We start from the raw sequence: 14,441 nt of genomic DNA, 5'->3' as shown, positions 1-14,441 counted from the left end.
CCGCCCTCCCAGAACTCGATCCACCTGCACTATCCCCACTGCCACGGGGCACATCACCTACCCTTTTCCACCCTGGCTCTGACACTTAGCATATCCTGAACACCATTCCCGGTCACACAGTCTTCTGTGCAAATATCAGTGCCTGCCACTGGCCGCCGCAGGCTGGCACCTGGCTGATCCTGCCCTCTTGCCCGTCCTGTCTCACCTGGTAGTCCTTCTGCAGTAGCACAGTGTGCACCAGGCTCTTGTCCAGACACAGGGCTGCGAGCTTCCGGCAGGTACGCCGCACATTGAGAACCAGGTCTGTGCTGGGGACGTGGCTCAGGATATGTAGGAGGATCTCATCAGAGAAGCCAAGTAGGTGGGTGTCACCCGCTGCCTCTGCCGCTGCCTCATCATCATTGGACATGTCCTGGAAGTCGGGGACAACAGAGGGAGGGGTGGATCAGCCGTTAGATACTAGCTGGACAAGCAGAAGGACCTGAGTTTGGATCCCCAGTACCCACATAAAAAGCCGTGTAAGGTAGTATGTGTCTGGAATCCCAGCACTGGGGATGTGGGGACAGGAGCTTGAACATGGTTCTGGGAATATACACATACACATGCACCACCATGCTTGCCTTCCCACAATCACTCTACTCCCTTTTCCTTCCTTCCTTCCTTTTTTTTTTTTTTTCTTTTTTTTTGGAGCTGGGGACCGAACCCAGCAAGCGCTCTACCACTGAGCTAAATCCCCAACCCTCCTTCCTTCCTTCTTGACAGCATCTCATGTAGCCAAAACTAACCACAAACTAGCCAAGGATGACTCTGGACTCCTGATCCTCCTGCCTCCGCCTTCCAAATGCTGGGGTCACAGGCATGCTCTACCATGCCCAGTAAACAGTGTGACAGCATACAGGGCGCACAGCATACAGCACATACAGGATACAGCATGCACAGCATACAGCACGCACAGCATACAGTACAGGATACAGCACACACAGCATACAGCACGCACAGCATACAGCACATACAGCATACAGCGCGCACAGGCCCCGGAACCTCGGCCCACACCTCTGCCACTCTGCTTCCCAAGAACTTATCCAGATAGCAGCAAGAATTTACACAAGATACTGAGCAATTCCACAGGTTCAGGCTATACTGAACTGTCCCTTTTTATTTGTTTTGTTTTTTTTTTAATCTGTGTGTGTTTCTGAGGAGAGAAACTGTGAGTGTGTGTGTGTGTGTGTGTGTGTGTGTGTGTGTGTGTGTGTGAGAGAGAGAGAGAGAGAGAGAGAGAGAGAGAGAGAGAGAGAGAGTTGGTACACATTTGCCTGTGGAAGTCAGAGGACATCTTGTGAAGTTGAGAAGTCGGTTTTCTAATCCACTATGTAGGGCTTGGGATAGAGCTAAGGCTACCATGGCTGCAGAGCTGGCTCAGAGGTTACGAGTGCACACTGCTCTTGCAGAGAACCAGAGTTCAGTTCCCAGCACCCATGCTGGGTGGCTCCTGACTGCCTGTAACTTCAGTTCTAGGGAATCGGATGGTCTCTTCTGGTTTCTATAGGCGAGTACACTCACATGCATATACCCCAAAACAGACACATACACAAAAGCACCCTAAAAAAAAGTTGCCAGTACGTAGTGGCACACACCCATTAAAGTGGCACACACCAGCACTCAGAAGGCAGAGGCAAGCAGATCTCCGTGAGTTCGAGGCCAGCTTGGTCTACAGTGAATTCCAACACAGACAGAGTTACACAGTAAAATTCTGTCTTGAAAAAAAATTTTTTTTATTTATTTTTAAACATTTAAAAATCTAAAATAAAATAAAATAAAAATTCAGGTTTTCGGGCTCGGTGTCAAGAGCCTTGACCAATGTTGTTTTGTTTTGTTTCTGATAGACAGGGTCTCCTGTAGTCACTGATCAGCTTGATGACTGACCCTCCTGCTCCCTTCCCAAGGGTTGGCCTGGTTGGTTTTGTATCTGAGTACTGTGGACGGAAGTGGGGCCTCCTGAATCTCAGGTGCGGGCTCGAACCTGGAGCTCCTTCCAGACTCCTTCCGAACAGCAAGAACTGCAAGAACCGAGGACTCCTCCACTCAGCTCAGCACAGCCTCAGATCCCCCCTTCCTGCACGCTGCATCCCAATCAAAGACACCAGCCTGCTCTGCTGCTCTGCATGCTGAGTTCCAGGGTAGCCCAGGCTGCCCAACAAGTCCTTGTTCAGAGAGAAGGAAAGGATCACGGGTGTGCATTATTAGTTCTATTTAACAGAAGGGTTTCTTTGTTTGCATCCTCTCTCTCTCTCTCTCTCTCTCTCTCTCTCTCTCTCTGTGTGTGTGTGTGTGTGTGTGTGTGTGTGTGTGTGTGTGTGTGTGTGTGTGTGAGCGAGCACGGGTGGACAGGGAGTGTCTTCCTAAGTCTCCGACCCACTAGCATGGGATCAGACACAGACACACACCATCTGCTTTGCTTTTTATGTGGCACTGGAGACGCAGAGCAAGCTCTTTACTGACTGAGCCATCTCCCCAGGTCAAAGGCTTTGTTTTTTTCTTAACTGCCTGAGAAAGCACAGAATCAGGCTGACATGAATCCAATTCACAGTCACTCTGGGCCATACCCACTCTCCCTGCAGACGGCAGGCTCCTGCCGGGATTTACTTATGGCAGCTTAACTGGGATGTAATTGGCTTATAACTATGACACTCCAAAGCAGGCTAGAGAATTTGAAAAACCAAGCATCATAGCAGTGGACTCCTGTAATCCCATAGGCAGGCAGGCAGGCACGCAGGCACGCACACACACGTATACACACACACACACACACACACACACCAAGCATACTGGTGTGCTCCTGTAATCCCACAAGCACATATACACGTATGTGCACGCATGAACATTCAAAAACAGAGTCACCAGGCTGACTCAGAACTGCTTCTGGGACACACTGATTCCTGTCTTCCATGTGGACCCTTCTCTATCTGAGCCCAACCCCAGCCCTTCTCCTCTTTATTAGACCCCGTGTTGTCACATTGAGAACTACCCCTGTAATCCTATGCCTAGGAGGGTGAGGCAGAATTACAAAGTAAAGGCTGGCTTGGTCTACAGCCCTCCCAAAAAATCCAAACAGAAAAAGAGAAGAACTACCCTTCCGGTTTCCAACAACCTCCTCCCTCCTGAGTCCTCCTTCCAACCGACAGCATTTCTCAGCCTGGGCTTCGCTGGCAGGTTTTGTCAACATGGCCTTGAACTGGCAGTCTCTCTTGGTCTTGGGGAGAAGCCTTACTAGTGTGGAGCTTGCCACACAGGCATTAACGCTGACTTTGGATCCCCTGCTGCCCAGAGCTGCAGCTTGCAGCCATAGTCCTAGCAGAGGGGAGGTGGACACAAAAGGATCCCCGAAGGTGCCCAGACTATCAGCCTAACCGAATCAGTGAGGTTCAAAGAGGCCCTGTCTCAAAATGCAAGACACGAGAGAGGATGGCTCAGCTGTTAAGAGCGCTGGCTGCTCTTACGGAGGGCGAGGTTCTGTTCTCAGCACCCACATGATGGCTCCCAACCACCATTAACTACAGTTAAAGTCCCAGAGGTTCAACTCTCTCGCCTGGCCTCTGTGGGCACTTCATGAACATACATACATGCAAGCAAACACTCAAACACTCAAAATGAAACCACGTGCTGTGGGTGGTGGTGCACACCTTTGATTCCAGCACTTGGGGGACAGAGGAAGGAGGATCTCTGTGAGTTAAAGGCCAGCCTGGTCTGCATAATGAGATTCTGTCTCAAAAATAATTAACTGAAAATGCTTTCTAAGGTAGAGAGTGTTTGTGGACACCCAACATTGACTTGGGACCTCCATATGCATGCACTCCCACATGTCACACACACACACACACACACACACACACACACAAGCCAGGCACAGTGATGTGGGTCTATAGTCCCTGCTACTTAGGGTTGAGGTGGGAAGATAGCTTGAGCCTGCAGACTTGACAGCAGCCTAGGCACCACAGCAAGATCTAATCTCAAAGGCTCAAACCTTACCGGCTGTCTATGTTGCCCACTCAGGGAAGAGAGAAGCTTTTGAGTCAGGACTCCACAGGAGCACATAGGCAGAAATGTCTAATCCCTAGCGTATACAAGTCATTGAGAGCTAATACAACAATACTATCCTGAAACTCCTCTTGCTGGAGCCATGACTTTCTAGCACCTCACTCCTCTCTCATTCACCTAGAGCTGGATCACACACACTCTCTTTAGTGTCAATCAAGGAGACAATTCTTTTTTTTTTCTTTTCTTTTCTTTTTTTTGGATCTGGGGATCAAATCCAGGGCCTTGCGCTTGCTAGGCAAGCGCTCTACCGCTGAGCTAAATCCCCAACCCCAAGGAGACAATTCTTAGCCCAGTTTTCTTCAAATGAAGAGAAGCTTCTACCCGGCCATGGTCCTCATACCCATGTCCCATCTACTCTGGGAAACACCTGTAAGTCTCACTGGATACATGCAAGGAAACTCCTGAGACTTAAAAGTATGCCCAGGGTGGCTGGAGAGATGGCTCAGCAGTTAAAAGCGCTGGCTGCTCTTCCAGAGATCCTGAGTTCAATTCCCAGCAACCACATGGCGGCTCACAACCATCTGTAATGGGATCCGATGCCCTCTTCTGGTGTGTCTGAAGACAGCTACAGTGTTCTCATATATAATAAATAAATAAATCTTTAGAAGTATGCCCAGAGGCCAGCAAGGGAGCTTACCTTGCAAACCCGATGACCCAAGTTCAAACTCTAGGACCCACACAAAGTGCTAGATGCAGTGACCCACATCTGCCATCCCAATGTTGCTATAGCAAAGTGAGAGGATTTAGCATTACTGTTTCAGAGGACCTGGGTTCAGCTCCCAGTACTCACACTGGAGAGGCTAATGACTCCAACTCAATGTGCATGTGATCCTCTGGTCTCCTCAGACACCAGCATTCATGTGCACACACCCACACACAGTTATACATGCACACAATTAAAAATAAATAATATAAACAAGCTGAAAGGCAAGAACCAACTCCCTGAAGTGGTCCTCTGACTTCCATATGTACACCATGACATGCACAAGCTGGTACTCACATGTACACACACACACACACACACACACACACACACACACACACACACGCTAATATGATAAAGAGATGTGCCCCCAGGTTCGAGTTCTAGGAAAGAACAAATATAACTCAGATAGGGAGGAAGGCAACAAGGAATCAGTCAGACCCTCCCCCAACCCCCACCATGGCCCCCAAAGAAAATACTGCACACCCAGACGCAGTGGGATTCTCCAGCTGACCTAGATCATAAAGCTTTGGGGTCAGTCCAAAGCCCTATCACACTCCAGCACACTCCAAGCAGGCTCCAGAAAGAAGTGGGCTGCACTTAAGCTGACAGGAAAAAGAAAAAGAAAAAAAGAAAGAAAGAGAGCGGGGGCTGGGAATGTGGATGAGTGAGTAAAGTACTTGCCTAGCAGACACAAAGCCCTGGGTTCCACCCTTAGCTGCGCATAAAAACCCCGCGCGATGATGCACACCTGTAACCCCAGCATTACAAAGGCTACAACAGGAAAACTGCTGTACGTTCAAAACCAGCCTGGGCTGCACACTGAGCTCCAGGCCAGTCTGAGCCACAGTGTAAAACAAACAAGAAAACACGAGCAAAAGAGAAAAGGTCCCATAGCTGCGAGAGCAGAGCCAACACACGGGGAGATGGAGGAAAGGCCTGGAAACTCAGCAGGCTATGTGAAAGGGTCCATTCTAACCATCGGGATTGTGAGCCTGGGAACAGATGAGGTCAGAAGAGAAGGGGGCCTGGGAGAAGGGTAGGAGATGGCAAGGATGGGCCTCGGAATAAGGCCAGGGTCGGCTGGGAAGCACCGAGGGGATCCCAGTCGCCGGGGCGGGAGGTGCAGGTCGTACCTCTCCGGAGCTGGCCGCCGGAGATGCAGCCTCACAGTCCCCCAGCCTGCCAGCGCAGGGATGCTCCAAGCCGGCGCGGCCACAGCTCCACAGAGACCCCGGCAAGGGGCGTGGCTGCGGCGCACGTTCTTACGTACTTCCGCTTGCGCCCGCATAGACCCGGTGCTGTAGCCATATTGGGTGTGGCATAAAGTACTATCACGGTTCAGAGGCGCCCAGAAGGTCACCAATAGCCAGTCTCTAAGTTACCTCTGCAGTTTCCTGCTGTCACTCCAACATGCGTCCTGTTCCAGGCCTTTGCATTTGCCCTTCGCCCTGCACACTGCGCTCCAAGCCAGCTGTCAACAGCGCTCAGGTATCCTATATAACCATAGCAACCTTCATGCACACGCTCCTGAATTTACCCCTCGTCTTGCGTTTTAACTCTCAATAGCTCTACGCACCATCAGACTTGCTATGCCATTTTGGTTTGTTATGAAACAACGTCTCACCGTGTAACCCTGGAATTACCTATAAAGACCAGACTAGCCTTCTGCCTCTGCCACCCATCTATGCCTAGGGCACTGTATTTTTTTTTTTTTTAAACACTACTGAGGATTGAACCTAAGGCTTCATGCGCGCTAAGTAAGCGCCTGCCTGTATCCCCATAACTAAGCAGAGGCTCTGCCTGGCACTGTTCTTTGCATGTCATAACACTGAATATTTAAAACCATTAAAAATGGTTTACTAGGGCTGGAGAGATGGCTCAGCGGTTAAGAGCACCCGACTGCTCTTCCAGAGGTCATTTCAATTCCCAGCAACCACATGGTGGCTCACAACCATCTGTAAAGAAATCTGATGCCCTCTTCTGGTGTATCTGAGGACAGCTACAGTGTACTTATATATAATAAAATAAAAAATAAATCTTTAAAAAAAATGGTTTACTAGAGCTGTTGAAATGACTCAGGAGGGAAAGGAGCTTGACTCACCTGAAGTGAGTTTGATCCCAAGGATGCATATACTAGAAAGAGAAAACTGACTCCTGTAAGCTATCCTCTGATGTCTCTGTCTGCACCTTGCCCTGTATATAGGCCCTTGCCCAAGTGCACACGGAAAGAGAAAGGACGGAAAGCCAGATGTTTTTAAAATTAAGATAATAGTTTAAAAGAAGTTGGAGATATAGTTCAGTTGAGTGTTTGTCTAGCAGGTACATAACCTGGGGTTCTGGCCCCAGCACTATATAAACCAAACCAAATGGAGGCAGGGGGACCTGCAGCAGTTCAAGGTTATCCTAGGCTATATAGTGAGTTTGAAGCCAGCCTGGGCTACATAGTGTGTTTTAGGACTAATATACCCTTCTTACCTCCTTGGAACACATAATTAAAATAATAATTATAAAAATTAATCAAAATATGAATACAGCAGGAATCTGGGTTTGAAGCCCCTAGTTAAACCCTCCAGTTTAGCATCTACTACAGAGAGAAAACCAACAAGCAATAGGAAGCCGTAGAGAGGGGTGGGTGGGGCCTGGCACAGGGGTTGGGCGGAGCCACTGAGAGAGCCTGTTCGCTGGACTTCAGCTGGTTCTCACTGTGCCAGATAAAGGCGGCCACAAACGTACTTCTCGTCTCCATCTCCCACCACTACCATCAACACACAACAATTTCTTCCTTTTTAATTTTTTTTGTTAAAAGATTTATTTAGTACATATAAGTACACTGTAGCTGTCTTCAGACATACCAGCAGAGGGCATCAGATCCCATTACAGATGGTTGTGAGCCACCATGTGGTTGCTGGGATTTGAACTCAGAACCTCTGGAAGAGTAGTCAGTGCTTTTAACCAGTGAGCCATCGCTCCAGCCCCCTTTTTAATTTTTTTTTTTTTTTTGGTTCTTTTTTTCGGAGCTGGGGACCGAACCCAGGGCCTTGCGCTTCCTAGGCAAGCGCTCTACCACTGAGCTAAATCCCCAACCCCTTAATTTTTTTTTTTAATTTTTTTTTCTTTTCTTTTTTTTCGGAGCTGGGGACCAAACCCAGGGCCTTGAGCTTGCTAGGCAAGCGCTCTACCGCTGAGCTAAATCCCCAACCCCCCTTTTTAATTTTTAATTACGTTTCTTTTTTTTTCTTTTTTTTTTAAATTGAAAATAGATCATTTTGTACAATATATTCTGATAATGGTTTCTCTGCCCTCACATCCTCCCAGATCCTCCTTACTGGGAACACACTCAAATCCACATCTTTTCTTGTTCTCAGTCATTAGAAAACAGACATCTAAAAGAAAAACAAAAGAATAAAAAAGAATAAAAACAAAGAATCAGGTGTTGGGGATTTAGCTCAGCGGTAGAGCACTTGCCTAGCAAGCACAAGGCCCTGGGTTCGGTCCCCAGCTCTGAAAGAAAAAAAAAAAAGAAAAAAAAAAACAACAAAGAATCAAGGAAAAAACAAAGGAAACACATATAGATCACACACGCACACGCACACACATGCACACATACATTGACAAACATAGATATCACTTAAGATACAAAATTGGCGACAATAATATTTAAGCAAAATACCTATAAGAGGAAAATAAGTGAAGAACAAAATACAGAAAAGCACTGTGAGACAAAAATAAAGCAAACCAAACAACACAAAAACAAAACAAAGAATAAAATATTTAAAAATAAAAACAAGAAAACAAAATTATGATTGGCTTGGCTTTGTGTTGCTCATTTACTGTTCTCTATGGATCCTGGCTGTAAGAGTGGTTTTTATATTCAGTGAGACTCAGTTTTCATTTGTGAGTGGTTATAGCTTCTGGGTTAGGGATGTGGATTTGTGTCCAATTCCACAGTCACTTTTAGGTCCAGACCTTTGTAGGTCCTGTGCACGCTGCCACAGTCTTTTTTTTTTTTTCTTTCCAGAGCTGGGGACCGAACCCAGGGCCTTGTGCTTGCTAGGCAAGCGCTCTACCACTGAGCTAAATCCCCAACCCCTGCACTGGTTCTTACAATCTTTCTGCCTATTCTTCTCCAGAGTTCCCCGAAACCAGAAAAATTTCTTTCATGAAGACGATGGTAGGAGCGATTCTAGGACACAAAAATTCATTAATGCTTTCTCTCCCAGGCCCTTTGCAGAATCCGAGACCTTCCTTTCTCAGCATCAGATTACTTCTGTCTTATACTTACAGAATCTGTAAATACACAGAGCGAGATCTTTACATCTTTACATCAGCCTCCATTGTCCTGCCACCGCTTCTCTCTTAATTACGTTTCTTATTTTACTGTGTGTATGTGTGTGTGTGTGTGTGCGCGCGTGTGTGTGTGCCGCGCGTGTGTGTGTGCTGTGATATGTATAGGCAAGAAGTGCACCTGGGAAGTGAGTCAGTTTTCTCCATCGGCCACATTTTTTTGGGGGGCTGTAGTCACTTCATTAAGCTTGCGTGGCAAATGCTTTTGTTCACTGAGCCTTCTTTTTTTTTTTTTTCTTTTCTTTTCTTTTTTTTTTTCCAGAGCTGGGGACCAAACCCAGGGCCTTGCGCTTGCTAGGCAAGCGCTCTACCACTGAGCTTAATCCCCAACCCCTCACTGAGCCTTCTTGCAAGCCCTTTCCAAATTTTTTTTTTTTTTTTTTTTGGGCTAGGGTATCATAAAGCTTAGACTGACCTGAAGCTTACTTACTATGTAGTTCAAACTGGCCTCCAATGCCAGCTCCTCCTGCCTCTGCTTCCCAAGTGCTGGACTCACAGACGAGTGCCATCAAACCTGGAGACACATTATGTACCAAAGGAAGCTAATTAGAAAAGGATCCCATGGTGGCACTGGATTCCAACTCAAGGACATTCTGAGAAAAGCCAAGCCTGTGACATACTACAAAGATATCACCAGCCTGGGTGGGGATCAGTGATAGAGGTCCTCTCTGGGAGTATCTTGTGAGGTGAAAAAAACAAAAAACAAAAGAGAGTTGGGCTGACAGGGGTTGGGGATTTAGCTCAGCGGTAGAGCGCTTGCCTAGCAACCGCAAGGCCCTGGGTTCGGTCCCCAGCTCCAAAAAAAAAAAAAAAAAGAAAAGAAAAAGAGAGTTGGGCTGCCAAGGTGGCTCAGAACCCACATAAAAGAAGGAAAAAATAAATTGTTCTCTGGTCTTCACGTGCAAACACTAGTCTGCCTTGAAGTGACTTAGGTAATGCCATCCCGTCTTGTCCTGACTCCATTTTGTATCTGCTTAGACACTTCTCAGCCCTACCCCCTAGCAGCCGCATTAGTCTTGGCTATATACATATTTGACATTTCCATGACCTTGAGCATAGTCCAGATTTACTAGCCCAAATAATATTTATACACACTAAACATAAACAACCAAAAAGTTAGAAATCAAAATACACTACTTGACATAAAAGGTTAATTAATTTAGATTTTTACAAAAGTGCACTATAAAAGAAACCATACGCTTGCTGAGAACTGAATCTGGGTCCTTTGGAAGAACAGCCAGTGTTCTTAACCACTGAGCCCTCTCTCCACCCAGTGTGAAGGACAGGTCCAAGCACAGCAAACATGGCATTGGTCTTGCCCCTCCCTTGCTAAACTATCAGATTCTTAAAGCTAGGCACCAAGGACTATTCCCCTATTTGGCCACTTCCTGACTAAAACTCCAAGGTCCAACTATCAAAACACCAAGGTCCAGCAATCAAAATTCATTATTTGGTTACAACGACTAGAATATCTAATCAGGACTTCCCACCTCACCCCAGCACAGACCGCCCCGTTTTCTCCTTAAAAACTCACTTCTCTTTGTCCAGCCCAGCCCCCCCCAACCCCCCCACTGTCCCTTCAGGATAGTAAACCTTCTCTGTGGTGAGAATTCGGTGTCTGAGTATGTTCTATGCCAAATCGGAGGTGCTTCACAGTGGATCGCTTTGAATTCAAGGCCAGCCTGTCTACATAATGAGTTTCAAGCCAGCCAAAGCTACAAAGATCCTGTCTCAAAAACAGATGTTTTTAAAAATTATTTCCAGGACGCCAAAGAGATCGTCCAGTAGTTGACAGAGTGTGTGCTGATTTTCTGGAGAACCTGAGTTTGGTTCCCAGCACCTACAGCCACATGTAGTTCCAGTTTCCGAAGATCTGACACCCTCTTCTGGCCTCAGGCCCCTGCACATGCACACACACACACACACACACACACACACACACACACACACACACACACAGACATTCACATGGGTATGGATGTCTTGCCTGCACGTGTATCTGTGTATCACACGCATGTAGTGCCCACAGGGGTTAAAGGATGGTCTCAGATCTCCTGGGACTGGAGTTACAGACAGTTGTGAGCCACCATGTAGGACTCAAACCTGAATCTTCCGCAAAAGCAGCCAGTGCTCTTTAACTGCTGAACCATTGCTTCTAGCCCAAAACCCAGACAGACAATTTTTCCCTCTGGTGACTAGTCTATTGTCAGTCCCTACAGTGGTCAGCTTTGGTCACTAGAAGTGTGCAAACCTACAGGGGTACATCATCCAGAGGGAACCCCAGTGCACCCAGCAGCCTCTGCACGCCGACAAGAAAGGAGGCATGAATGCAGACTCATCGTTTGTAACAAATGGAGCACCCAGCTTCCCCATGCTGGCAGTGGGGGCGGCTGTGGGTGGATGAGGACAGGCTCCACACGGGAACTCTCAGTGCTTTCCCTTGGATCTCACTGTGCACCTAAAAACTGCACTGGAGAACATGTTTTGCCCTCAGTGCTGGGTGCAGACTCAGGAACTCATATACACTGGGGAAGCGCTTTGCCACCAGGCCACATACAATTAATTTATTTTTTTAAAGCTGGGGGAGCACAGGTACCCAGGTTCAGAAGGCTAATGTGTTTACTGCAACGTTTGATGGCCTCAGTTCTATCTCAGGACCCACATAATAGAAGGAGGAAACCAACTCCCACAAATTGTCCTCTGATCTGCACACACACACATACATACATACTTACCCTCATATGTAATCCCTTGCACATAAAACAATGAAAAAAATTCAAAATGGGGCTTTTGGCCAGGTATGATTGTGCACGATCCCAGCACTCAGAAGGTAGAAGCAGGCAGATCTCAAGTTCAAGGCCAGCCTGGTCTATGGATTGAGTTCCAGGACAGCCAAGGATACATAGAGAAACCTTGTCTTGAAAAAACAAACAAAAGGAGTGTGTGTGTGTGTGTGTGTGTGTGTGTGTGTGTGCGCGCGCGCGCGCGCACGAGTGTGCGTGCACATACATGAACGCACATGTGGAGGTTACTTGGGTGTCCTTTCTACCTTGTTTGAGACAGGCTCTCTCTTGTTTGCTACTGTGTAAACCTTGACAGTTGGCCTGAACTTAAAGGGATTCTCCTGCCTCTCCCTCCCATCTGACTGTGGGAGGCTGGGATTACAGATGTTTGCAATGTCTGGCTTGAAATATCTGGGTATCCAAATTTAGTTTTTCACGGTTGTTCACTGAACGCTTTACCCACTAAGCTATTTCCCCAGCCCCCCAGATGTCAGCTATCGCACGCTTGTAATGCAGTTGTGTGACTGAAGAACTGAATTTCTCTGTTCTGCTAAATCTAAGTTTAAATAGACTTAAGTCCCACAGAGAACTGAGCACTAAGAGTAACCTTCACTGGTGGGGGATGTGGTTTAATGCAGGATGCTCGCCCCTCCAGTGAGGGGCCTGCTTGGTTCACGGTTTTAGACCGTCTAGGGCTACATGGTGAGAATTCACCTCCTTTTTGTTGGTTTGGTTTTTTCTGCTCTCTTGAGGCAGTCTTACATATCTAAGGTTGAATTTGAACTTCTAATCCTCCTTTCTACCTCCCCCATACAGGAAGCCCTGTACCATCCTGACCCAAATCAGTCTCTGCTATATGCTGTATTTAGTATGAGCTCACACTACACAAGACTGTCTATAGCACACTGTCCCTCGAGCACTCGCACAAACACAAACACACACACAGACACACACTGACACACACACACATACTCACACTTTGTTGGGTAATAAGTGACAGACTGAAGATCTAGTCAGTGGTGTGGCCGTGAACGGTTCCTGCCCCTGTCTGTTAAGTGACTACCAAATGGTCAGATGCTGTGTGCCATGGGAGGACCACGCTTGCACTCGGTCCCTTGCATTGCCCTTCTTCTGGTACTAAACTGTTGGATGCTCTGCCAGCCTGCCCTCCCTCACCTGGCAGGTGTTCAATTCTTGCCACGATCTCGACGACTGTGGGCAAATCCCTCTGGCATCTTCATGGGGCTCCAAGAAGGAAGATCTGGAATTCCACCTTGGTTGGCACAAGATTTGGGTGGCCTGTTGGAGAAGTGTGGGATTCAAGTCTTCAAAGGTGAATATTAAGGTCAGAGCTGCCTCACAGGGGATCCGGTGACCTGAAAAAGCCAGAGCCAACTGGGATAGAGTCTGCAAAGGCGAAACTGGCCTCTTACAGATGGAGGAGGGACACAGAACAGAAGCTGCCGAGTATAGAACGAAATGTTTACATTTCTGGAAAGCAAAGAATCAAGGTTAGGGGGAATGTTTGATATTTAGACCACTCACCGTACTTTGTTTTTGTTTTGAGACAATGTCTCCATGTAGCCCAGGCTGGCCTCTAATTCACTATGTAGCCAAGGATGACCTGGACCGTGCCTGCTGGGGATCAAACACAGGGCTTTGGGATCGATAGGCAAGAACTCAGTCAACTGAACTACAGCTATTGTCGTCGTTGTTGTTATTGCTATAGTACTGGAAGTTTGGGGAGAAGCATTCAGGAGCTGGAGGCAGGAGGATCAGAAAAGGGTTGAAGGTAGACTGCTCTGGAATGTGAGGCCCAGGTACTAATACAACCTCTAGTACCAAAAAAAAAAAAAAGCCATGCACAGTGACAGGCTTTGTTGGAGCCTGGCCTTGAATAGCCAGTTTGCCTGCTGGACCCAGGAGGAAAGGGGGCGGGACCAGAGGCTGCACTGGATACTCTGGAGGCTACACTTCTGATCCTTTAATGGCAAAGATTGAAGGAGCCTCAGCTGCTGCTTGTGTGTCCATTTCTCAAATGGCGACTTGGCAACCAACCTGTGCCCTGTTCTGTCCTACGGGGAGATAAGTGTTTTGTCTCCCAGCTTTGTCCCCAATCAACCCTAGATTTCAACCGACACTTGCCCTGTCCAGCCTGGTCACTCTCCTCCAGCCACTCTGCCCTGGTCTGTGTCTTTTGTCTCTTTTTGCAGCAAGGTCTCACTATGGCTGTCTGTCACTATGGACAGCTCTGGCTGTCCTGGAACTTACTACATAAAGCAGGCTGACCTCGAACTCACACATCTCTCTCTCTGCCTCTTCTCAAGTGCCCCGCCTGATCGAAAGAAAAGAATCAAATTTCTTGAGTTTTGTCATCACCTGAGGTAGTTTACTTAGGCTTGGTCTAAGGCCTTTTACCATGTATCCCATACTGGTCTCAAAGTCAGCATAAGATAGGGATGGCCTTGTACTCTACCTCCCCCATTCAGCTCTGAAATACCAGGTTTATGGAC

The 14,441-nt window shown here is 47.5% G+C and overlaps 1 protein-coding gene across 4 annotated transcripts in view; it reads right to left on the bottom strand.

The window, feature by feature from the left end:
• Fbxl18 (F-box and leucine-rich repeat protein 18) overlaps positions 1-13,887 on the bottom strand; it is a 30,828-nt gene extending 16,941 nt beyond the window's left edge. For 2 of the 4 annotated variants that reach the window (XM_063271648.1, XM_063271649.1), the window contains exon 1: positions 206-13,887. In XM_063271648.1, the coding sequence (XP_063127718.1) occupies positions 206-409 (204 nt within the window). In that variant the 5' untranslated portion in view covers positions 410-13,887. The remainder of the gene's footprint in view (positions 1-205) is intronic. The other 2 variants (XM_017598486.3, NM_001398874.1) reach the window with 2 other exon arrangements.
• Positions 13,888-14,441: the final 554 nt, after the last annotated feature.

This window comes from Rattus norvegicus, chromosome 12 (genome assembly GCF_036323735.1).
Source record: "Rattus norvegicus strain BN/NHsdMcwi chromosome 12, GRCr8, whole genome shotgun sequence".
Taxonomy (NCBI): Eukaryota; Metazoa; Chordata; class Mammalia; order Rodentia; family Muridae; genus Rattus; species Rattus norvegicus.
The sequence above is the reverse complement of the archived record's forward strand: the minus strand, read 5'-3'. Positions and strand labels throughout refer to the sequence as shown.